The sequence below is a fragment of the Scleropages formosus genome, chromosome 19, assembly GCF_900964775.1.
Source record: "Scleropages formosus chromosome 19, fSclFor1.1, whole genome shotgun sequence".
NCBI lineage: Eukaryota > Metazoa > Chordata > Actinopteri > Osteoglossiformes > Osteoglossidae > Scleropages > Scleropages formosus.
The window spans coordinates 4,324,319-4,349,621 of NC_041824.1; the positions used below are offsets into that span (position 1 = coordinate 4,324,319).

The 25,303-nt window shown below is 43.1% G+C and overlaps 1 protein-coding gene across 5 annotated transcripts in view; it reads right to left on the minus strand.

Moving 5' to 3' along the window:
• LOC108927609 (receptor-type tyrosine-protein phosphatase mu-like) overlaps positions 1 to 25,303 on the minus strand; it is a 194,993-nt gene that overhangs the window by 142,846 nt on the left and 26,844 nt on the right. For all 5 annotated transcript variants that reach the window (XM_029246317.1, XM_029246315.1, XM_029246316.1 and 2 more), the window contains exon 2: positions 6,812 to 6,934. In XM_029246317.1, the coding sequence (XP_029102150.1) occupies positions 6,812 to 6,934 (123 nt within the window). The remainder of the gene's footprint in view (positions 1 to 6,811; positions 6,935 to 25,303) is intronic.

Here is a 25,303-nt window from a genome sequence, read left to right on the forward strand (position 1 = left end):
TATCCGGGGCCGGGTCGCGGGGGCAGCAGTCCAAGCAGAGTACTCCAGACCTCCCTCTCCCCGCACACCTCCTCCAGTTCCTCTGGGGGAACCCCAAGGCGTTCCCAGGCCAGCCGGGAGACAGAGTCTCTCCAACGTGTCCTGGGTCTGCCCCGAGGCCTCCTCCCAGTGGGACAAGCCCGGAGCACCTCCCCAGGGAGGCGTCCAGGAGGCATCCGGAACAGATGCCCGAGCCACCTCAACTGGCTCCTCTCGATGCGGAGGAGCAGCGGCTCTACTCCGAGCTCCTCCCGGGTGACTGAGCTCCTCACCCTAGGTTTGTTATAAAAAAAAAAAAAAAAAAAATTTAATTTTAATTAATTAATTTTAATTTTTTAATTAATTTTTTTTTTTTTTTTTTTTTTTTTTTTTTTTTGGTTTGTTATAAAAAATTAAACTGAATTAAGCCATATTTCTCAGGAACTTAGCAAATAAAAACTAATAAAGTGTAACCATAACCAGCACAAACACTTAACGGCTACAATTTGTTTAGTGTTTTAAAAGCGCGGTTTAATGTATCTCCCACTTTCTCACGTCTAGGTGCGGAGTCCGTCTTGTGGTTCTTCTCCATCTTCTCTGCATCGGCATCCATCTGCCAAACCCGTCAGCAGGTGCCCTGACCGAGCTCTTGGCTGCAGCGCGGTGATGGAGACACCGAGATTCCCTGTACTGCACACGTGAGCTGCACAAACTCTTCACACTGCTGACATCATCAGGAGTTCAGCTCAGAAGCTCGGAATGTTACTGTCTGAGGGTTTCGGCCAACGGTCGAGCGTGGAACGTGGGGAACATATTGAACATTCCACCCTGGTGCTCAGGGGCTTCTTGGTGTTCAGGCCAAACATCTCTCTCTGCTGCGAAGGGTAACAGTCCTAGAAGAGTCCAGAAGCCTTCCACGGACGGACTGACGTCTAGTGTAGGTGTTCTGGAATTTTACGAGTGTTCTTAAGCCATTCAAATCTGAACCCCCCCCCGTCGAATTCGTGGGCCCCAATCCAATCCAGTTTTACAGGCTGAACACAAACTATGCATCGGCACAACGAGACATCTTGCTGTATGTGTCATACAGAGTATAGTAAAGAGCATAGTACAAATTGTAGTAAGATTTTCCACGTTTTACCATGCAACAGGCCACTCCTGCTCCTGTTCATGGGGGGCTGACTTGCTAAAGGACACAGTAACAAACAGCCGCTGCAGTGAAAGCGTGACCCACCGTTAGTCACGTGCATTTGTGTGTGTGTGTGTGTGTTTGTGTCTCTGTGGCTTTAATTACTGCACCAGGACATGTACTTTGACAGTGAAAGCCAGTCCCTGCGGCAGGCAGTGAATTGATCTTCTCTCCCACTGGAATGTGGGTTCCAAAGGGTTGTCATGGTAAAGTCGCTGACAATCGTATGCGAGCCCTAATTTCCTGCATTTAACTTGCCACTACACAGACATTAACCTTCTGAAACATCCCCCTGAGCCATAGCCGTGGCTGCAGCTTGAACCATGGTAAAACATGGTTTGATTGTTCCCACCAGTTTAAGAACACCCTGGGAAGTACGCTGATTTCTACTCTAAAAGCCAACTGAATTTAATCTCCGTCATTCTTTCTCTGTTTGTGTGCGTTTTGCTGCCAACTACTGGTGGTTTGTGAAAATACAGGTGATAAGAAAATACAATTTAAAATAAATAAATCGACTTATGTACGTTCAAAAATTCACGCTCAGATGTTGGTAACAAGAGGTATCAGTGCCAGCCCTTAGAATGGTCACGTGTATTTGAGACCCAAGTACAGATCAGCACCCAAAATGGAAGGACAAAACCCCAGTGCTGGGACTCTACCATCCGGTAAGAACGTTTGCAGTGACTAAATGTGACAATTGGTCACTGTGACCATAGACACCGCAGAGTGTTACCATGGAGGCCCACTGATTCTCAGTTTGCACGTAGCTGCTGAACTGAGACTGTGATTCATTTACTTCGGAACACCTGTGTTAACCTTGATAACGCAGAGGATGGGAAATATTAATAACCTCAGACTCATGCATTGATCTTATTTTGCATTCAAATATTAGTCATTCTACTAAAATATTTTGTCATGCACTTTGGGATTCCTGCACAGGAAATGCTGCTGTCATCATCCACCTTCACCAAAGGGCGCATCAATCTCATTAACAGCTATGTACTGGGAGCTCATCTATAAACATTCTCCTGGCACATTGAGTTTGGACTCTATGTATATTATTATAGCTGGACTCGAACCTCAGACCAGCCACACAGTGGGCCCTGGCTAAACCTGCCATGCCACCATACCATCCCCCATTATTATTACTATTATTATTAGCCTTCATTTTCAGTATCATATCCAGTATTCAGCCATTAAAAAGTAAATAGTTACTCATTTGTACACCATGGTTGTCTTACTGGAATAATTCAGGGCACTGGAGAAGGACTAGAACAAGGCACCTTCACTACTGTACCTGCCGCCCTATTCAATGATATACTGAATATTTACATTTATTCATTTAGGTGATGCTTTTTGCCAAAGCGACGTACAATGTTGATGTTACAATTATTTACCCATTTATACAGATGGGTAATTTGACTGGAGCAATTTAGCGTAATTACTTTACTCAAGGGTACTACAGCCGGAGGTGGGGATCAAACCTGCAACCTTTGAATACCAAACCAAAATATACATACAAAATAATATTTGATGCTTCACTGACTGTCGCTGCAACAGGAAAATGGAAAAAAAAAAAAATCTGAAATTCGACAACAGCAGAAATTAGCAGTAAATATGACAGTGTCGTTCTGCTCTAGTTTATTATTGTAGCTGTGTCATATGTTGGCAAATATGGTTCTTTTTCCATAAATACGGTAGATCCAATTCTCAGCAAAACCAATAATAATAAGACCAAATTTAAGAAAAAAGGTGTACATATCCTTTGATTGCTTGTGGTGAATTAACTGTATCAATTTATGGTGTGTGTTGATAGTAAAGGTGCCCAGAGCCATGGAGGTAACACCGTGCCAAAGCTGTGGCCTTTGCTGCTAAAAAGAGCTGTTCTTTTCTCCGTCTCCGGAAAACGTATTAAACACAGATTATTGTTTTTTCCACGGGTTTAGAGAAGGAAACATGTTCCCCTGCAAGGCGCTTGGCAGAGGGACGGGCTGCAGGGGCGAGATTACGCTGGCGGGCAGCCAAAGACGGGACAGTGGCCCTAGCACCCCCCCCACCTCACGCCGCCCCTGTGGTTGTACCATGCTTACAGTACTCGGACACTAACACGTTCGATCAAATGCGGACGATCTTCGGTACACAAAGCACTGCAGCTTTGACAGGATTTAAAATCTATCTATGCGCAGTGATCCGTCACACCACAGGAGTTCTTCAAAAAACAAAACTCGCAAAAATAAGCACAGCTGACAAAGTCATCACGTGGCTCCTCCTGGTAATGTTGCTCTTACCTAACTTTGTTTACACGCGGGACTTGCAATATCATCATAAATGACGATTTTAAAGCACAAAATTATGATCGTACTGTGAACTGTAGAGTTGCTCATAACCCTTCCATCTGACGGACGAAGACCTTTAAAACGCCCAAGTACTGAGACCATATGTTGTAGTTTTATCTTCTAAAGTGCACTAATGAACACTGATCATAGTCCTGCTGTCCATGTGTCACGGTGCTCTATTCAGATCAGTTCATAACAGGGTAAAGAGGACCTGCAGCACCCAAGATACCCAAGAAAGCTCTAAGACACCCCAGAAAGTCCTACGATACCCAAGAAACCCCTAAAATACTCAAGAAAGTGCTGATACCCAATAAAGCCTTAAGACACTCCAGAAAGCCCTTACAGTTCCACATTCTTTCTGGAATACAACCAGCCAAATAAGTTCCCGCAGGTGTAATTTCCACTCAATAATTAATAAACCCTTAAGGTGAAAACGTTAATAAAATTTCTTTGAACAGGCTTTAAACTGTGAAAAAAACCGGAGATTCCTTAATGTATGTGAAAGCAATAAAAAATTAATATTGTGCATTTTATCGGCATTTAAATAGTTTTACACAATTTTGCAAATATTACACTGTTATTGGTACTTTCAGCAGCAATCATGAAACACTGAATACCTTGAAAACAAAGCGTATGTTATCCGTTTCAACTAGAGATGCTCCTCTACTTATGATGGTTTGACTTACGATTTTTCGAAGTTACGATGGTACCAAAGCAATGCGCATTCGATAGAATCCATACTTTGAAATTTGATTTTCGATGTGTTCCCGCACTTGCGATATACAGTACGATACTTTCTCTGGATGCTGGGCGATGGCAGCGAGCCGCAGCATGCACTGAACCACGCTCGCAGTCTCTATAGTGATCACACCAACGAGTGTAAGCAACCGATACTGTGTTGGAAGCGTTTTTTTATTTTGTGTTTTTGCATCCCATCATGTCTACTGAACGTCCATGTGTGTCTCCTGCTGAAATTTGCCCAGCTGTAGGCTATGGTAAGTGTTTTGAGCACGTTTAAGGTCGGCTAGGCCACGCTGTGGTGTTCAGTACGTATTCTTTTTCGATTTACGATTTTTCCACTTACAATGGGTTTATCGGAACGTAACCCCTTCGTTAGTCGAGGAGCATCTGTAGAGGCAGTTAAATGTAGACACCGAATCCTAGGTGAAATAGGTATACAGTGTTTTCACACTGAATCTGAACTTTCCATCTGAAACCCCTTCATTCCCTCCACTGAGGGAAACCTTGGTTTCTGTGCTTCCTTTACCGCACTCTACCAAATATTATTGCCACAACATTGCCAAGCATCAGTTCATAATTTGTGAAGAACAATCCTCATTGGGACAAAAGACACATGTGACGGTTAAGGGTTCCGTCGCGTCCCCACAGCTCTGAAGAGCCATACTGAGTAGAGTAAGTTTTCCACGGTTATGTTAGAAGATACCGCAGTCAGCCTTAGCTGCCCTGTCACTTCAATTGTATTACGCAGATAAACGGCGAGTCTCATTGAAGACTAATTACAGAGATAAAAGATCCAGCGTGCTCTAAATCATGTTATCTAGACGGGGACAATACGTTTCTGAAAGTCTGTTTGCTCCCCTGGGTTCCTTCACCATATTACAGTGTTATTACACAGAGCGCAGAGCTAACCACTCATTTTAACCGCAATAAAAACTATGGATTTTATAGCTTGGTTAAATTTAATTATGGATTAAATGTGATATTGGCATTTAGCAATTTCTCTGCTTTAAGAAATAATTTTTAAAAGGTTTTAAAATAAAAAAAAATTGTTTCATCCAGTATCATTCTTTTTTTTCCCCATAAATCAGTTCATTCATTTCAAGAATATCCAACCACTTTTTGTAATTTACTTCTTATTTATTTAAATTTTTTCTATTTATACTAGTATTTATGCTCTCGTGTTTGTATACACTGTAAATATATTATTTATTCATTTATTCTCTAATCCTGTGTCAGCTGTTTGTTGTCTGTAAATACTGGAAGCATCTAGAACCACAGCAAATTCCTTGTGTGCGTCAGCAAACTTGGCCCATAAAATTCCTTCTGATTCTGATTCATCCACCTATTATCAATAACCACGTCTGATGGAGGGGTGAAGGGGGTCCAAAGACCGCCTTCAGCACTGTCAGAAAAACATCCCCTTGTGACGCAAACAATCGGGCGTCTTCGGCAGGGCATGTGAGGGACGAGAGATCTTTTCCTGGATGGACTTGTATTTATGCACAAAACTATTTCATTTCAAAGTGATTCAGTGACTCCAGCAATGAAATTCTTGAAACCATTACAAGATGCTGACGCTGAGCTCCACTGAGCGGTTTAAACGCCTTCTTCCGGTCAGTTTGCCAGCTGAAACCCTTGGAGAGAAGTGAGACCCTAGAGGCAGAAGAGATCCCACCTGAATACAGTAATTCCACCACTTTTTCCTGCTTGATCGAAGAAGTTACGAGACATTTTTGTTTTTTTTCCAGCCAGACCTGTGGCTGGACTCAGGCCAGGGTTTAAGATCTAAGCTGCAATGGAAAATACCAAACCTAAAGGTGGCAAGGGATTGTGGGAAGGCCCCCGCAAGCCATCCCTACTGTCTTATACTTCTCATGTTGGTTTCATTTCCTTCACTGTTCCGTTGCTGTCAGTAGGATCATAAGACATGTACCAGGACACCGCGGTGGAGCTGTGCTTTAACCGCCCCGACTCTCCCAGCATGGCAACATAAATCAGTTCATATGGAAGAGCGAAGACTCCTCCTCTGCGCCTTGCGAGCTCTTTTCTCCGAGCTCTGGTGCAGGTGCCTGGAAAGGGGCTCCTCATACATTTTTCTCACTGCGGCAAGTGCCGAATACACAAGGCACAAATCTTTGTTTTTCTTTTTTAAACAACATGAGGTACGAAATGAAAAGGCCAATAATTTAAAAGGGTGACAAACGTTAGAGTGAGAAAATTTCTTGTGCTTCGGAGGGAAAGTCACTCAGAATATCACCTCATCTCGTAAATGGGAGTCTGTCATTAAAATATGTTTTAATATACTAGAAGGCTCACGCACAGTCATTACATTGTAGACAAATTATGATGATATGATTTGACGTTCCACACTTTTCATGTGGTGGATTTATTTTCCAGTCCTTAGGAATAACACTGTCCAGTTCTGTTTTAGCCACAAGGTTTTATAGGCTGCTTGTATTATCAAAAATGAAATAATTTTCGAAAAAAAAATACAAAATAAATGATTTCCTTTTATATTTCAACAGACCTGTGGGCATCAAGGGGTCCAGAGACGGTCTCTCTTTGGTGTTGACCTGCTCCCATTCCAGGTCATCCTCTTTGCCTTGGACATACCCGCAGGACACGTAGGGGTTCTCAAAGTTGCAGGCACCTGTGACAAAAAGCAACAGATTTACCTGGTTTCTGCAATCCAATACAGCGAAAGTACATCACAAGTACAACTGTTTACCAGCCGCTCGGTGGAAATATTATCAAAACCTCAGTCAGTTCCAAAATTCCAACTTTTGAATTGCCAACTTCCGGCCAAATAATGGTTCCAAGTGCTCTCAGTGAATACACTGGGTATGAGGTATTTATTTTATTAATTATTACATAGATTTCACACATATCGTGTACAATAGCACTGCACGTGAGCATTTATTCTGAAAAAATATTTTAAAGGAACTGTACAGTTTGTCTGTATCGAACATTTCTGCTCGCGTTACAGTAAACACGACCTATATTTACTCCCCAAGCCAATGACGGTATTTCACATCCAAAGGTGCGAGTACAGGACAATCTTAATTCAAACGGTTCCGCTGTGTTCATGGCTCATCTCTGGTGTTCAAGAGCGTTTGTGATCCCAGCAGCACCAGGAAGCTGAGGTATGTTATCAGGGAGACGAAAGCGGGGAGAATAAAGGAAGCCGAAAGCAATAATGAGCGCTGCACATGCGTGTGAGATAACTCAGTCAAAGATCAGGACGGAACAGACGTTTGTTGAAGCCAAGTACTTTTACATTTACTCATTTAGTTGATGTTTCCCTCCAAAGTGACTGACACTGATTTACCGTACCCATTTACACAGCTTGGTCGTTTTACTGCACCCAGAGGTGGGATTTCAACCTGTGACCTTCGGGTCCAACGGTAGCAGCACTAATCACTACACTACCAGATGCCCCCTCGAAAAAGCGGTATTTTCAGCAGTTTCAATTCTAATTATTTGTACATTGTCTTGGACAATGTACTCAGCTATGTAGTTGTATTAATACAAATGAATGGATTACAACATTTAATTTTAATGCAGCTGAAAGTTAATTAAAACATATTAACGTTTTAAAACCTGTTGAAAAATGTTTAAAAATTGTTTTATTTATTATACCAGTGAAATAAGGGATGTCAGCAGCATTACACTTTTACTGATTGTCGTTAAGGGGTGAAAGTGACTAATGCTATAATTTTTTTTTTAAAAATCATAATGGCATTGGAATAGGGGCAATGAATCTGAAAACGTGGTCACATTCTGATAAATTGCCCCGCGCCCTTCGGCAGGTATCCAGGTTTATCGACACCCTCACGCAACTCCAGCTACGTGTGGCTCGGAGGCCCGGCGTTCCCTTCGGAGGTCTGAACGCCTACAGGGCTACGCCGAAGAGAGGCAAAGAGCGCTTCCTCCAAAGCTTGAGGCTCACAGTCTCTAGAGCTCCACGGCAGCATGAACACCTCGAACGGCTCATATTTCATACATGCCGTGCTTTGACAGGGAGACCTCAGGACTACGTGACTGGTTATGACGAAATTCGGACGATAAGCGATAGAAATGCAATAAAAATTTTTTTGAAAAATGCAGACGGGGAGAAAGACAGACAGACTGATGGGTACCACAAACCCATTATTTACAAATCCATCTTCTTCTCTACGAGATTCTCTCAAATAATAAAGATTGAACTCGGTCGTTATGTGGCACGACACTCTGACAGCGCCACAAAGCGCAAAGCGAATCTACCTCCCAACAGGCTATTTGGTGGAACGTGATCTTCGCCGTTTACTGCACATTCACCCTAACCTTTCTCCGGTGCGTCGTTCTGAGACAGACAGCAGGAAGCCATAAAGTCAATCCAACCATCATAAAATCCCCTTTCCCAGATCCTGCACCAGGTAAAACATCATCAATACGTTACAATAAACCAGTGTAAAAAACATAGAAAATGGCCCTTTTTAAAATGTGCTGAGCATGGAGTAGCTTTCATATAACTGGGTATTTATTAGAAATTTGACATCAGATATAATTTTTATCAATCAGGCAGCTGCTTAATACCATTACATTTATTTTACGTTTCAGGTTATATAAACAATCAAATATAAATAAACACAGCTTCCTGATGAACTTTATTGTTAGTTTTATTTTTTATAAAATACATTTCTGTATTTTTTACAAACAAGAGTGCAAATAACATACCCCAAACACACTGTCAGAAGTGCATAGTACAATATAAATACACATTTAAAAAAAGAATAAAGAAAGTAAACAGTAAATAAATTGTTTTCAAGTATGCTTTGCCTCTGTTTTAAACTGTTCAAATGTAAGACTGCTTTACTTTGCGTAGATGGTAAAATTGGGAACATTTTTTTGTATTATTTTCATTAAAGTTTAGAAAAAAAAAACCGTACTCAAGAAAGAGAAGTTATGTTAAAAAAAATACTCCAGTAAATTTATTTGTCCAAAAGTTTACCTGAATAAAATTATAAAAAAGTATTGGATGAAAAACCATCCAACTGCTGAAGTTAATTTGATTCAAATTAAGGTTTTTAAGAGTCTAAAACACCAGCAATGTTAGCAGTTTAAATGTAGTACTTTACTCAGTAAAAAATACGTTTTACTCAGTGAGCCGAGCTGATTTGATCGTTATCTTGCGAGACAATGATTCCATCACTATAGCGGTTCCCAAACCCGTGGCTGGGACACAAAACAAGGTCAGGGGTCAGTGCTGAAAAAATAAATATTAGTGTTATATGGGACTACTTTACTGGCACACCATGAAGTATTATTTAAAAAGCAATTAGCAAAACAGCTGCAGAAAATATAGCATCAATTTACACTTAATGCTTGAGTCCAGTCACATCAAAAATGTATTTTTCAAGTAGACCAGCGGGAAGGATGTTGTTAAATAGCAATTTTATCTGAATGTGATATGACAGATGGAGCTGTATTATTAGTATTTTTAGATTAATGATCAAGTTCACTGTTTTTTTAATTAAACATTGAAGTTTTTCTTTTATTTTTACAAATAACTGCTATAGGTGAAAATATTTTATGACACAACCCAGGCTACAGCCTTTTTACACACACACACACACACACATTTTCAGAACCGCTTGTCCCATATGGGGTCACGGGGAACCGGAGCCTACCCGGCAACACAGGGCGTAAGGCCGGAGGGGGAGGGGACACACCCAGGACGGGACGCCAGTCCGTCGCAAGGCACCCCAAGCGGGACTTGAACCCCAGACCCACTGGAGAGCAGGACTGTGGTCCAACCCACTGCGCCACCGCACCCCCACAGCCTTTTTAGTGAAATAAAATTTAATCAGAATTATATAGAGAGCACTGCCTGCTGCACCACCTTGCCACCTAAACTGAAAGGCCTCAGCCCACTCATACTTTATGTGTATTTAAATTAGTTATTTAAATTCACATCAAGTATTGAAACCATGAATTAGACTAAGGACCACGTTTTGTGAACCGCAGGTGTGCGCCTCTACCTGTCTGTTGGTTGGTTGTGCGATTGTTTACTCTGAGATGTATGTCGTTTTGGAGAAAAGGGTCTGCCAAATGAATAAACGTAAACGTCACATGAACGTAGGCCATTACCGAAGCGGTGGTTTCGGGTCGATTTAGCTGTCGGCTCAAGCGTTGAGCAAAGTGAAGAAGCTAACTGCAAATTTCATCATTGCAAGTTTTATCTCGAGAAAAATATAACCCAATAAATTTTACAGAAGGCAAATCTCCACTGTAAAAACCTTTTTTGACAGGTCTGTAAGAATGAATGTTGAATTTAGCACATCTCTACAGCTATGGGGTTCAGGACAGATTTCCTACTAGTGCAATAGCTATTATTTTAAATACTTCCGTAATGCGAGCGACACTGTGTTTACAGAATCTCAGGGTACACCATGCATTTTCTTCTGCGCTGGCTTCTAAAGAAAACTTTCTTCATACATGATCTATGTTTTGGAACAGTATTGGTCATAGCAGGCCTTGGCTTTATCAACACTCAGCTTTTAAAAAATAAATAAATAAAGAGGCCAACCCCTTGACGCTCGGCAGGTAAGAATCTACAGACAGGCACTGACACATAAACTTCGACCGCAATTTCAGCTGATGCTACAGATTACATCAACCGCTCATCGGGGACGTACCGTTATGAATCTGAGGGAATCACGGTATTTTTTTCCTCTGCAATAATGAGAAGCACTGCCTTTACTGAGTCAACAGGCTCATGCCTTCACTGGGTCTCCAGGGCTTCTTCTCAAGCTATTGTGCACTTCTCCAAGACCCAACTCTGCCCCTTTCAGAAGACAAACAGGCTCTTTGGTCCCATTAGCTTTGTTCTAGGATGACTGCATAATAGCAGCTGCTCTATTAAATGTCTGAACAGCGGATTTAGGATTTGTTAGCAGTGATTGGAAAAATGCTCCATTTCTGTGTGGCTGTCAAAGCAAACTGATGTGACTACAGAGAAACACGGGTAGAACTTGGTTCTTATTTTAGATAGATGGCCAAACATGCAAAGCCATCATGAAAACTGACAATAAGCAACAACAAACAAATTTTATCATAGTTCTGACTGTCATCTTGCAAATGATTTATGTGTGATGTACGATAAAAAGCCCCGTTTGCCTCAACAGAATGGGAACACGGAAGGCCGAAAAGCACAGTTCATTACCTACACAACTGTGGCAGCAACGGACAAGTGCACCGAGTTGTTCCGATCGACAAGTTAAGAGTGAATAACAGGGCTATGGAGTCGGAACACAAAACCTTTCGACTCCAGCTCCGACTCCAGCAACCCAATAATTGCTTCCGACTCCAACTCCACAGCACTGCCCAAAAGTTGCACATTATTTTGGGGGTCAACTTATCCGGTGAATAAGGCCCAAACCTATATTACACCTCTAATTTTTGGGGGTCGACTTATTTGCCGGATCGACTTACACACCGGCATATATGGTACATTTAGTTGGAGCCGAAGTTGGTATATTCTTACCGACTCTAGATGGATGGATGGATGGATGGATGGATGGATGGAGTTGGTACATTTTTATCGACTATGACTCCAGTAACCAAATAATTGCTTCCGACTCCAACTCCACAGCACTGGTGAATAAATGAACAGCGCAACCGTGGATGACAGAGGGAAGAAAGGCCCTTTACATCTCGTAATATGCAGAGATCATGAAGATGATCAATATCTGGACACAAGCTACAGCACAGAGATGAAATAATCTCCAGCCACAAATTAGCAGGAATACTGCTATGAAAGTAAGATGCTAATCTATCTATAGCATTTCAGCAAGAATTACTAACTCTGAGGAACGGCGGATGCAAAACGAAAGCAAGAGTGAAGAAAACGAAGAGTCAGACAAGAGTGGTCTATGACAAGGTCAGCGAACATCAATGCATGAAAGAGGCATAGTAGGAAATGGGCAAAGGCACAGAGCAACCAGGAATGCAGTGCAACGATGTCAGCCAAGGACCGCAGGGGTGGCAGAGGAGGAGCACCCAGAAACGGGAGTACAGGGATCAACAGGGGATCGGGAGAGCCGTGCAAGGCGTAGCAGGGCCTGCGGGGAAAGACTCGGTCACGTGGACATCTGCCTGATACCTGAAAGCAGAAGAGGGGGAAACTGGGTGCAGACAAGAAGTTGGGGGCGGGGGCTGAGTCCCATGAACGCACAAGGCACAAGAGGAGACGCTCAAAGCTAAAGAAGCACACTTGCCCGACAGTTAATTCAAGAAAAGAGGACAGGTGGGAAGAAGAAAAGGGGGAAAGGCCGTAGTTTGGAAAGAGAGTGCGGCAGCTCAGTGGTGCAGATGCACAATGGGGTTAGAAAGGGGAGCCGGCCGAAGAGGAGAAAGGAGACTGGTGGGACGGGAAAAGGCGTCAGTCGACAGAGCTGTACAAAGACGGAAAAGGGGAAATGGCCCGGAGGAGCAGGAGAAGGGCTTGCGTGGCTTACACACGTGGATGTGTGCAATGGCCTCTGTGCGTGGAACCTTTTCCAAGTCAGAAGAGTGGAAAAGCTGGGGAAAACGGGGCACAGACCACAACAAGAAGGGTCGAGCTTGGTTGCGAGGATGCGCGGAGCAGCGATCGCAAGCGAAAGAGCCTGAACGGGAAGCTGGAGAGCAGTTCGTGCCCCGTAAACCAAGTTAGACGGAGGTGCGGTCGACTGCAGCAGTAGCTAGTGCCAGCCGGAAGTTCGAATTTTTCCAACGCCTATTGCAGGCCCTGTGTCGTTATCCCACTGCTGATGGAATTTGCTTAGAAAACAATGACAAAAAACCGAATTTGGTGTTTTACCAAAGAACACAGTAATGTAACCAAAAAACAAGTACCGTACTTTCCGCGCTATAGAGCGCACCTGACTATAAGCCTCACCACCCAAATTTCATAAAATTTAAGAAAAATTACACACATAAGCCGCACCTGACTATCAGCCGCAGGTTCACACTGAACCACGATATCTTTATGGTACACAGAAAGATGGTACATAGAAAGATTTTTTTAAATGTTTAATTACTAAACACAGCAGTAAAATGAGATAACCATACCGGCTTTTTTTGCGAACAGTGCCTTAACACGGCAGTAACGCAGCAGTGAAATTACATTATAGTAACATGCCGGTTAAAAAAATAACAAGCCTACCAGCTGTTGATCGTTAGCCTTTTAAAAAAGTCATTGATCGCTCTCTTCATCTTCCTCACTAAAACCACCGAATTCGTCGTCTTCAGTGTCGGAATTGAACAGCCTCAGAATGACGCGCAAAATGACTGTTCAAAACACAATTAGCGTGTGTCAATCAAACTAGGGACTTCCTCGGCACATTATTTCTCCTGCCTCTCTGTCACGCTCTTGCGCTTCCTGCTAGAGCGCCCGCTATAGGCCATTAGCCCGTAAAAATATATAGATTAACCGCATCGTTGTTTAAGCCGCAGGGTTCAAAGCGTGTGATAAAAGTAGCGGCTTATAGTCCGGCAATCACGGTAATATTCTCTGCATGACTACAAATACTGTGAACAAGGCAGAAGTTTGTCACAAGATGCAGAATTTCTTGAAATCTTTAGTGTATCACATCCCTTTGTATCAAAACAAGCTGAAAATTAAAGATTTTTCTGAGTTTCTTCAGCAGATCTGGAACCTTTTAGCATCAACCAAGACCCAGCTGAGCTTCACAATCCAAAGCAGTCATGATCTCAGCTCTATCCTTGAGCATTTCTGCCCCGTGTGTAAAACTGCTGACTGACTGCCAGGTCCGTGGATTTCCTTCCAGCCCCAAAGAGACTGGTCCCCCATCACAGAACATTCTTCAGTTTTCTACAACACCTCCAACAGCCGCTGCAGCAGTCATAAAGACATTCCCCAGCTCGGTGTTCCACCACCAACATGAGACATAACCCTAGTTATTACAGAGCAGAGACCAAAGGATGCTGAGGAACACCTTCAGCTTGGCTTTTAATTCAACTTTTCAGATCAAATTAACAATTTGGTTTCCGGACGACCTTCATTCACATGGTACGGACCTCAAGCAGTTCCCCGAAAGGCCACAGCGTTACTCCTACTTGGGTGAACATCAGATGCACAAAGCAAGAACATCTGCTTCAGTTCACGAAAGACTCATTTTTAGGGGACATGCCTAGCAGCCGGAAAGCTGTACATTCAACACACAGACGGTCCTTGCTATTTTCCTCTTTAAGGAATCTGCAAAACATTCAAATGTATAAAAAAAAAAAAAAATCTGAGGATTAGGGCTATAAAGTACGGATGTGTCTTTCCATGTGTGTTTGTAAAACGAATGATGTCTCAGCTTGGTGGAAAGGTCTGATCCCACAATCGATTTCTTTTTTCCACTCATCTTTCACCTTCAGAGGATAACAAACAAAGCAAGTCAAGAACTGCAAATAGCACAGTTGAGTCCCATGTGAAAGCACACAGCACTTCTCATATTCTCGCACAATGCGCATCTTTAAAATCCACCCGTTCTTTGCGGCAGTGACGCACTGGCCAGAATCAATATATTTTTACCTCAAGATGGAACCTGTCTCCCCCCAAAGGTTTTCCAGCCTGAGCAAAGGCCTTTAAATACTGTGTGAGAGTAAAAAGATTTAAAAAGAGTGTACGAGAACAAACCGTCAGGCTGAAAAACTGTAGCGTCTGCGTTTCCTTACGAAAGCTATACGTGCACCGAGTCCATAGCTTGGCATACTGGCATACAACGAGCCCTGGAAATGATCGAAATAAAATCTTGAATTGTTGTATAAATAATGTTTCAGAAATATTCAATAACCATTAAATTGATGGTTCTAAATTCCATTACAGAGTTAGTCATTTTTAAAGGTGCAATAAAAAGCTTTAATGTTAAACACGCGACAAATGTGACTAAGAAGCGGCACAAAACAGGGCCATTACATTTTATCTGTATTGGATAAGTATGTGAAAAATTAAATATAGCAACATCCCTCAACCAAACCATTCAGAGAGATGTAATTCTGAAAAAAAAACGTACAGGCTTGCTTTGTTTAAAATATTAGAATTCCAGTTTATTAGCACATGTAATTTATACTCTAATACTTGCATAAGCAGTTGTGAACTCAGACGTATGCGGACACCACGCAAGGCCTGCAGCCTCCTGCTCGCATGCATGGCATCGCTCCTGCGGTGCATCTCCGCTGTCTCACAGCCAGTTGCTTCCTGGCAGGCGGCCGAGAAATATTCACAATTTTTGTCATCTAATATTAATGAGCCCAAAAGGGAAAAAGTTTAGTAAATTTTTAAAAAGTAAAAAAGGCAAAGGAAATCCTTACCTCTCAATTTAAGATGTTAAGTGACATGCATAGAGTAATGGCAATGTCATCACGAATGACTTTTTGCCATATTTATACATGTGACCCACATTAGACGGAATTGCAGTCGACCGCAGCAGTAGCTACCGCACACAGGAAGTTCGAATTTGAATTACGAATATTTAATCATGCACCACAAATGCTCAGCAGAGAGGGATGATGAGCGTTTTGCATGATTACAGTAATTACATTATGAGAAGTGCCGCTTTAGGTATGAATGAATGAATGAATGGAGTTTTACTGGCCAATAAATAGGTAGTGCTCTAATAATAAGAACAGTATAATATTCCCAGTATACTAACACATTAAAGCAACTGGGCGGTGTGGGCTTGAACCTGGCTAATTCTGTGTGGAGTTTGCATGTTCTTTGCGTGTTCGTGCGGGTTTCCTCCCGCAGTCCGGAGACAGGTGTGTCTCATGCGAACTGAGAGTGAATGAGAACGCGTTCGTGCCCTGCGATGGACTGGCGTCCCTCCCGGGGTGTCCCCTGACCAGCGTGGCACGCTGGGCTTCAGGACAACAAGGATGAGCGTTTGTCCATAGCGAGGATTTCACTTTAATTGTTTGAAAGTATTTCCATCCCAACGAGGAGCTTTGAAGAGGCAGAACTTGAGGGAGACGGAAGGGCTCCGCTCACTACGATCTCCCCGCGCTCCGAACGGGACGAGCAACGTGACTGCGGCTGTCAGGGGCTGATGTAAGTGCGACGGGTGCAAAGTAAAAGAGTTGAGATGAAGGGATGTTAAACTGGGTGTAATTCGCTACCCAGCAGAGCTAAAGCGACGTGAGCGATGACACCCTGTCTCCCAGCCTTCAGCCGCCCGATGAAGACGGATGAGCGCTCAGCAACGCCTGGGATCGCTGCAATATTTCCCCGCTCTCTTTCTCGGGACTCCTTCTGTCAACATTTATGCAAAGTCTGTCCCCATTTCTACAGTTTGGCACCGCACTGAAGACAGGACCGAGGGTTTCGGCGACACAATACAGCAGCTCCAGTGACGGCGACTCTGTGTCAGCTGGTGTGTGTCAGCTGCAGCGAGCGACTGTGTGTCAGTCTGCATCCACCGTGTGTGTGCGGAAGGCCCAGCGAAGCATTTAATCGCTCCAAGCATCTTCGGCCACCTATCCAGACTTACGAAGGCAAACAAACAGCTTTGTCTCCTGTCATTTTCAGGTTTTTTAATAAAAATTTTGGGAAATATCATTAATATTGTAATTCCAAACAAAGACCGCAATATATAGGCTATTGACTTATTAATATTTACCAATAAAAGTGGGTAATGACCATCTGACTGTAACAGGCAGTGAGTGTCCTTATTGATTATTACACATAAATGCCATCACTGGGCAACTGGCACCTCTCTGATAAATTAAAAATAATTAAAATTTTCACTATAATAAGAAATAATATTATTATATAAATTCATCCATTGACAACGACCACTTGTCCCGACTGTGGTCGGGGAAAGCCGGAGCCTTATCCGGCCCCCCAAAGTATATAAAGGATATAGTAAATTAATATCAGAGCCTTCAAAACAGAATATTTAAAATAGAGGCATTAGTAAGACACACAGCCAGTGTAACGTGTCAGCAGAAGAATAACCATAAAACAATGGCGTCCGTTTTTCAGCAATGAGGTTTGGCCAGTGCCTGGCCAGACTTGCAACTTTTGTTCCAAAAAAGAATAAGGAAAAAAAAAAGAATTAAAAACTGAAACGCCACTTTCGACAAACTGAACAGCTCATTTCTGGTTTAGTGCTCACAGCTACATTCACACTTCGACAGTTTCATGATGTGTTTAGTGCTACTTTTTACTTATTCATTTAGCTTATGCTTGTCTTCAAAGCAACTTACAGTGTTAAGGTTACAATTATTTATTCATTTATAGAGCTGGGTAATATTACCGGAGCAATTTAGGAAAGTACCCTGCTCAAGGGTACAACAGCTGGTGGTGAGAATCAAACCTACAACCTTCGGATCCAACGGCAGTAGCGCTAACCAATGCACTACCAGCTGTCAACTTTACTCGCCCTGGGGTGCGGACTCCCCTTTGCAGGTGCTTCTACTTTCCACAGGAAATGACTGAATTGTGACTTGAACCAGTAATTAAAGTGTTAAAATTAACGGGATTATTGCGCATCTCAGGACAGGTGAAGCACACAGGTGAGGAGCGGAAAACAGCAGCAGCTTTCATTACTGTTCGCTGTACGTGATGGACGCTCTCTGCTGCCCTCGGGATATCTTGGGAAGGTGGATGGGTGGACGGACACACACGTGCGCACACACACGCACACACACACACGCGCGCTCACACACACACAGATGCACCCCTGCGCAGCCGATTCCCGTTCCCTGCACCTCCCGCAGCCCGACAGCCAGAAACATGATGGATGTTTATTTTCGTCGCCCCGATTCGCAACCAGGCAGCGGCTCGGTACAGTGGGGGGGCCCGAGAGATGATTTATTCCTGGCCGACTCCCATTTCATTAGCCGCGGGGGCCACGGGCCTCTGCGGGGCTGCAGGGTTGCGAAGGCAAGGAGAGAAGGCGTCGGATGAAGGCGACTGGGACGGTACCCCCTGGACCCCCCACTCCCTCAACCCCCTTAGCCTCCCAAATAAAGGAGGCTCCTGACCGCGGGGCAGCTCGGACCCTGCGCACCCACCAGCTGGGCTGCAAAAGGAAGCATCGCAACGGGCCTCAAGAACCCTGGAAAGCGGCGAGCGAGGAGATGAGAAAGGCACCTCTCGCAGATGAAGGAAGACGCTCTTCCTGCAGCTCTCGGGACCAACGCGTCCAAACAAGTGAGACACGAAACGTGGATGAAGTTGCAGAATGTTCACCCCCCGATAGGACGCCTACATTGGGAGAGAACCTCTTCTGCTTCGTCCTAACACACACACACACACACACACACACACACACTTTCACATATAAACTAAGGCTGAACACTCACTTGGAATTGTTCATTTCTTCCTGACTCCATTGTCCTAAACAACAATCATCACAATCATCATCATCATCATTCCTGCGAAAACATAAAACATTACTGCATCAACCAGGTGAACTGTATGAATATATAACTAAATTTCTAATTTCTTCCGCCTCGAACACACTGAATGACGCCGATTCACAGGTTTGGTAAAATTTGAGAAAAATATCGCATCAGAGTTTCTGCTGCTGTACAACCTTTCATGAAGGTACTTACCCTGAGTGATACAGTAAAAACTACCCCATTGTAAAAATAGATAAATCACAGTAAAACAGACAACAAACTGAACATTACCCCCCCCCCCCCCCCCCCCCCCCCCAAGTGCTCCATGTCTTACTGCTGCAAAAGTGCTGTAAGCTTTGTGATTCTGCAAAGCTGGTCAGAGTTCGATAATCCGCTCGTCTTAAACTGCACCGTACATGGAGACACTCATTATAGAACATCCCCTCATCGGGTTCTGAGAATTTGTACCACTCTTCAGCCCTAATTATCCCGAATTTCATTCCATAAATACCCCGAATCTGCAGCGAGCGAAACATCTCCAAGCGAACAAACTCAGCTGAGTAAGAGGTCCGAGGGGACGAGCCCACGAAGGGCCGTGTGCGCGGGCTGAGAATGTTGTGTTTACATGAAATGCTGTGCTGTGTCCTCCAGTGCACATCTTTATTTTCATATTTTATTTAACAAAAAAAAAAAAAAAAACCCAAACCCTACAAGACAGAGAAGTGCTCGCTACTGCAGACGGTGCCATTCGACCTGGAGCCCTGTACTGAAGGTCCCTGCTTTGAATCCTCCTCCTGCTCTCAGTAACTCACTTAGCCTCAGTTCTACAGTAAGAATACCCTGCTGTAAATGTGGGTCCCTTTGTGTAAAACACTAATATTGGAAGGAATTTCAAATATTGCTGTAAAAACATACTGGATCCTCAGCCTCCACAACTGGAAGTTTGTTCATCTTTTACCACTAAGATACAGTCAATAAAAGCTACACAATACAGCTATCCCTCCTGTTATTCCCAGACAAACCTATATAAGAATGAATGAATGAATGAATGAATGAATGAAACTTCCATCCATCAGCCCGCTGTCAATAACCGATTGTCCATGCAAGGTTGCTGTGGTCCAGGGCCGGCCAAGCGGAGGGCAGGGTGCACTGTGGATGGAATGTAATGTACCACTTTGACTATTCTTCTCAGTTTCAAACTATACTGGAATTAAAACTTATTTATAATTAGTAAAAATACAAAATATGCCATCTCCACAACTTCCTATTTTACTGCGACCGCTGACAGATTCATCGCAGAAGCACACGTTTATGTTCCTGAGCTTTTGGTCATTTTCAACTTATAGCTATACAATTAATAAAAGATCAATAATGCAAACCTATCGACGGATTTGCGGGTGAGGTTATGTAAAAACTGTGGATATGGCTATCGTAAAAAAATGCTTCGTAAAACTGTTTAACATTTTTAGCAACTTCAAACTAATTTTAAATGACTGACAACAAAAATATGTACATTCTTTTCACAAACAGACGCCCCATTGCTGACACATTCATCTCATAAACGAGTACAATTCATCATATTATTGATCACCGACGCTCACAAGCACCAGGCATGAGCTGTAAACGCTTGGAAAGCAAATTGAACAAAGTTGGGCTCCATTTCTCTTCAGTCAGTGTGTTTTACCAGCAGCCCACACCTGAGTAGGAAACGATAGTGGCCTTCGCTCCACAAAAGACAGAAATATTAGAAAAATTAAAAATGTTAAATAATGGAGAGGTGAAGAAAATGGAGCTAAAATTAGTAAAAATTTTTAAAAATTATTGTATCATTAAACATTCGTAACTTGAAGGTTTTTAACACGAGGAATCGATGTAACATTTACATTTAACTTTGGTATCGTGAGAGGAACAAAAGTATAACACTATGGAACCAACAAGCTACCAACGTAACGTAAAAACCGTAACCATAACGTAACTATAAGTGTGTCCCCCAGAATTTGCTCCCTACTAATTTTCCAACACGTTGCACGCGTACCGCACGCGGACGCTACTTAAACAGCCGGCACAGAACGGTTACAATTTTATCGTGAACTGCCGTTTCCATGTAACTGGGAAATTGCTAACAGAACATCAGAGACACAATCACTGCAACACATTGAATTCATCGATTCATCGATCGCATCGACGCAAGGAGGACTTACTTCATGAAGCTTTGAATTACGTCATCTATGACTCTTTACGTTTTGAGTCATTCTACAGTTAACGTTTGCTGTTCCAGAAACGCGCAAATTTTTTCCGTAGAAAAAGGTGGGAAGAGGGGACGGCTGTCCAGAAACTCAGGAAAAACGTAGGTTCGGATAAACAAGGACGGGTGAATATAAGAACATCTTAATGGTTTAATGAAAAGAGGATAAGATGCCCTTTTTGACCTAGACGCCATGCATGTCTGTTTTAATAACCTGAGCCCCCCCCACAGTCTCTATATTTAGGGATGGAGAGACATGAATTTTGTAGGGACCCTTTCATGCTGAGCTAAAGCAAAAGAATAGACTGACTGATGTAAGGAGACGTTTTGATTTCGTCCCGTCCCCATTCAAAATGCAGCGAGTCCTTCCGTCGCCAGGTTTGTCCTGTGAGTCTCACCCGAACATTAACAGAGACATGTCAAAGGAAGATAAATAATACTTACTTTAGATTAATATGAAGTGTGACCCCGAATCCTATGTTACAAAACAATTAAATTAGTGACACCGAGTCTGTTTTTGAACTACAGACAAACCCTAACGACAGACTGCATACGCCATGAAAAATGTACCAAATATTGTTTTGGTACATTGTATCATGTCTGTACTTCTTCTTCTTATTATTATTATTATTATCATCATTGTTGTTGTTGTCATCAGCAACAACAGCAATAAGAATTTTTATAAATAATAATTGTAATAATAATAAAAGAGTTTTCTAAAGCACTTCAATATTCTAGATAATGTACATTTGAAAATTGCTGGAAGAATAAATTCTCCAAATTTTCATGTAAAATTCAGCTGGAGGAATCTAATAACCATTTTAATAACTTTTCATCTGTGATTTTCTTTTGTTTCTTATTTCTTTCATACACCTTTCTCGCCGAGAAAGTTTTACATCTCATTCCGAAATTCTGAATGCATCTACAAATTCAGATGTGGTCATAAATGAGGCTCAGCACTAAATGAAGCATGCTATGCCTGATTAGCATGCATTATTCTGCCCGGTTAATATTACACGGTATGTGCAGAATTACACAAAATGCTTAAGAAAGGATTAATAATCAGATTCTTATGTCAGTTATTGTGTGGCGGTTGTTGACCCAATTTTCTACTGACAGATCCTGCCTAACCCCACACACGACGGGCCCAGAAGACTCTGTCTTTATTAAATCAGTCAAGTTATCTTTTATTTTTGAATCTTTCATTTTCACAGACTCCTGCTCATTCCTTTTGTACTCAATCATGGATAAATCCCCAAGTAACATCTTCCTGACTGGTCCTGGGGATTATATGTGAGGATTAATGATGGAAAGCTGCTTTTGGTAAAATATCATTATGGCTGCAGAGCTGTCATGTAAATTGTCAGACTGACAAAGTTTAATGCTAGTCAGACATTCAGACTTCATGTTTATTTTAAAAACTGGAAAGGAAAGTCAGCTGGGAAGGAAAATAACATTGGCGCCCTTTCAACATGACAACATTTCAAGGTAATCCCTTTTTTGAAGAGCATTGCTTGAATCGCATATTGTATATAGTACAGACAGATCAGTTTAATATGCTCAGCCTCCTTTTCGATGGAAAATAATAAAAAAGAGATTAAACCTCATTGGTCTATTAGTGAAAACAAAGATTTTTGTGTAAGGGCCGTGCTTTACCGTTGCGATTCTGTGTATTTCCACACATGTGTATTTTTAAATGTATCGGGCACAAAGAAAAGCAAAATCAATGCATATTGTGAGAACAGCATTAAAGGAACGTGACACAAAACCCTGTTTTTGTGGCTATTTATCAGTCCGGGTATACAGTAGTAGTGATGTAACTATAAGGAATTAAATGTGTTTTTAATGCCCGTTTATTTACACAAAGTGTCATTCATCAGATTTGCACATACTTACTAATTTTGAAACTTACGTGCAATTCGATCAGTATAAAAAAAAAAACCTTCCGCATGTGTCCTAGAGCCAGGATTTTGCACTGGATTTAAACGCACGGTGCTGTGTAATTTCTGTCCTTTCACTTTGGAGCCCGGTGATGTAATTCTGATTATTCCACAGCAACATCGACCCCTCATCGCCCACTCAACGGGGCCGTATACATTATTCGGAGACATCAAACGAGTCGTTGTCCTAATGTTTTCAGTTGATCGCAGTGAGTCACAGACAAGACCCACCCTGCGCTGACTACAAACTTCACTGCAGGGCGGGAACTCCTCAGTCTGGGACCGATGGCACCCTGTGTCCCCCATCCTTGAGCAGGTGTGCAGTGCGAGGGATGTGACTCTGGCAGAAAGCTACCAGACAGGGGTCTTCAGTTGCTGCTCAATTCAGAGAAAAGCTACCCCCCCAAACACACACACACACACACACACACACACACACACACACACACACACACACACACACACGCACAGTGCTGTCTCAAAATATGTGAACCCCCCGTTTCCCTTAATTTTACTACGAAATTGTTTTTTTTAATGAGCATCAGCGTTTCTCATATGACATAATAGGTGTGTAACGACCAGTTCCATTTGTTGCTTTAGAGGAAATCGTGCGCGTAGTAGAATCACGCGGTGGTGGCCGTGCAAAAATAAGTGAACCCCGAGCTGCGCTGGTTAAACCAAGTAGGTAAGTATTTTGTAGGTGTATCAATCATAATCTTTTATTCATTTTATAAGCTTGAGGTTTAACATTTAGACACAAGTTTAGTCAAAAATTTTGTACAAGAATAATGACCATCCCTACAGGGTGCACATACTTGCAAGCACACACACACACACACACACACACACACACACGCTATTCTGTTTACCCGCCACATTGTCCACTGTGAAATCCCTCCACCTGCTCACACTCACTCCAATAGCAGCGTTATTTTGGCCGCGGGCGGCACTGCGACTAAGGTAGCTCCGCTTCTCTCTCACATTCCTGCTTTTTAGCCTAATAACCCCGCACATTAGTTCCGCTCGTAACGCGTCCCGGCGTTCACGCGACACATTCACCTTCAGACGAGGTTCGACTCGCACCGTGAATAACGTCTGTTGAGAACGAGACTGCGGAATCGCCCGAGTTCCACTCTCAGGAAGGACCCCCCCCACGTCCCCCAGCAGTGTACCGTTCAAAATTTGTCTTGGCTTCCTGTGCAGATTTCAACTGATCCATATTACTCGCGCCTGTCCGCCGGGACGGAGCAGGCGGTTGCTCTCTGCGGGCCGAGCTTCTGAGCCGGAGGAGCAGAGCGGGGGACTCCGATGGAGCTGAAACGCACACGAGACCGCGTTTCACCGCGTTCCGCCACGATCTGGGTTGATCACCTGCTTTCATGGCCCCTCTGGAGCCGTCCGGAACCCCTGCGATCTGGATGCGGCAAATAGTGCTTTGCAACCCTGAAACAAACATGGACATTGGGACACGCTCACGGAAGGCCGGAGCAGAAAATGAGTAAATGATGCTGTAACGGAAGTGTAAAGAGCGCTCAGGTCAAATTTCCTCGAGCTTGTATAAAAAAATATAAAAATTAAAAAAGTGAAAAAATAAAAAGGAAATATCCACGACTAAAACGTTTTTAAATACTCTTGAACACGATCCTGTACTTAATCTTTTTACGTTTAGAAGGAAAATGTGTACCGATGTGAAGCCTTTAATTTAATGGTACCGCTGGAGATCCAACAGATGAAATGAAAACACATATTGAACGGTGTGTTAACAAAGCGGCTGCCGGGATACCTCCGGCACAGTCGGGGGTGCGAAGGCACTTATTGCCTAGGGTGACTTTTTCAAGCTGCAACCTCTGCTGTGGCCACAGTGTCTGTAAAGTCCCTTCTGTTAGAAGGCAAATAGACCAATAAAGAGAAGCCGTTTGGAACCAAACAACCAGAAGACTAACAGCCACAGATGATAGCCACGCAGAATATGGGTTTTGCCTTGGCATCGGTTCAGGGACCGGCACAGCAACACGGAACCTGAAATCGACAGCAGCCCCAGCGACCCGAACCACGAACCATGTCAAGGATGTGTTTTATGGCTTTTTTATGCTTGCAATGATGCTTCTAAATAGCGTAAAATTGCACCCTTGGTTGACTGCCTGCGATAGTGTATTTGGAACATCAAATAGTGTTTTACTGAAGGATTCAGGGTAAGAACTGTGCTCAAGGGTAAAACACCAAAGGAGATGGCCCTAAATACTATAGAGGTTCCCCCTTGTATAACAAAGACACCTTTTATGAAAACTCACACCCGCGCACATTGTCTGAGGCTGCTTGTCTCAAGCGCGGTCACGGCAAACCGGAGCCTAACCCGGCAACACAGGGCGCAACACCGGAGGGGGAAAGGACACACCCAGGATGGGACGCCAGTCCATCGCAGGACACCCCAAGCAGGACTCGAACCCCAGACCTGCCA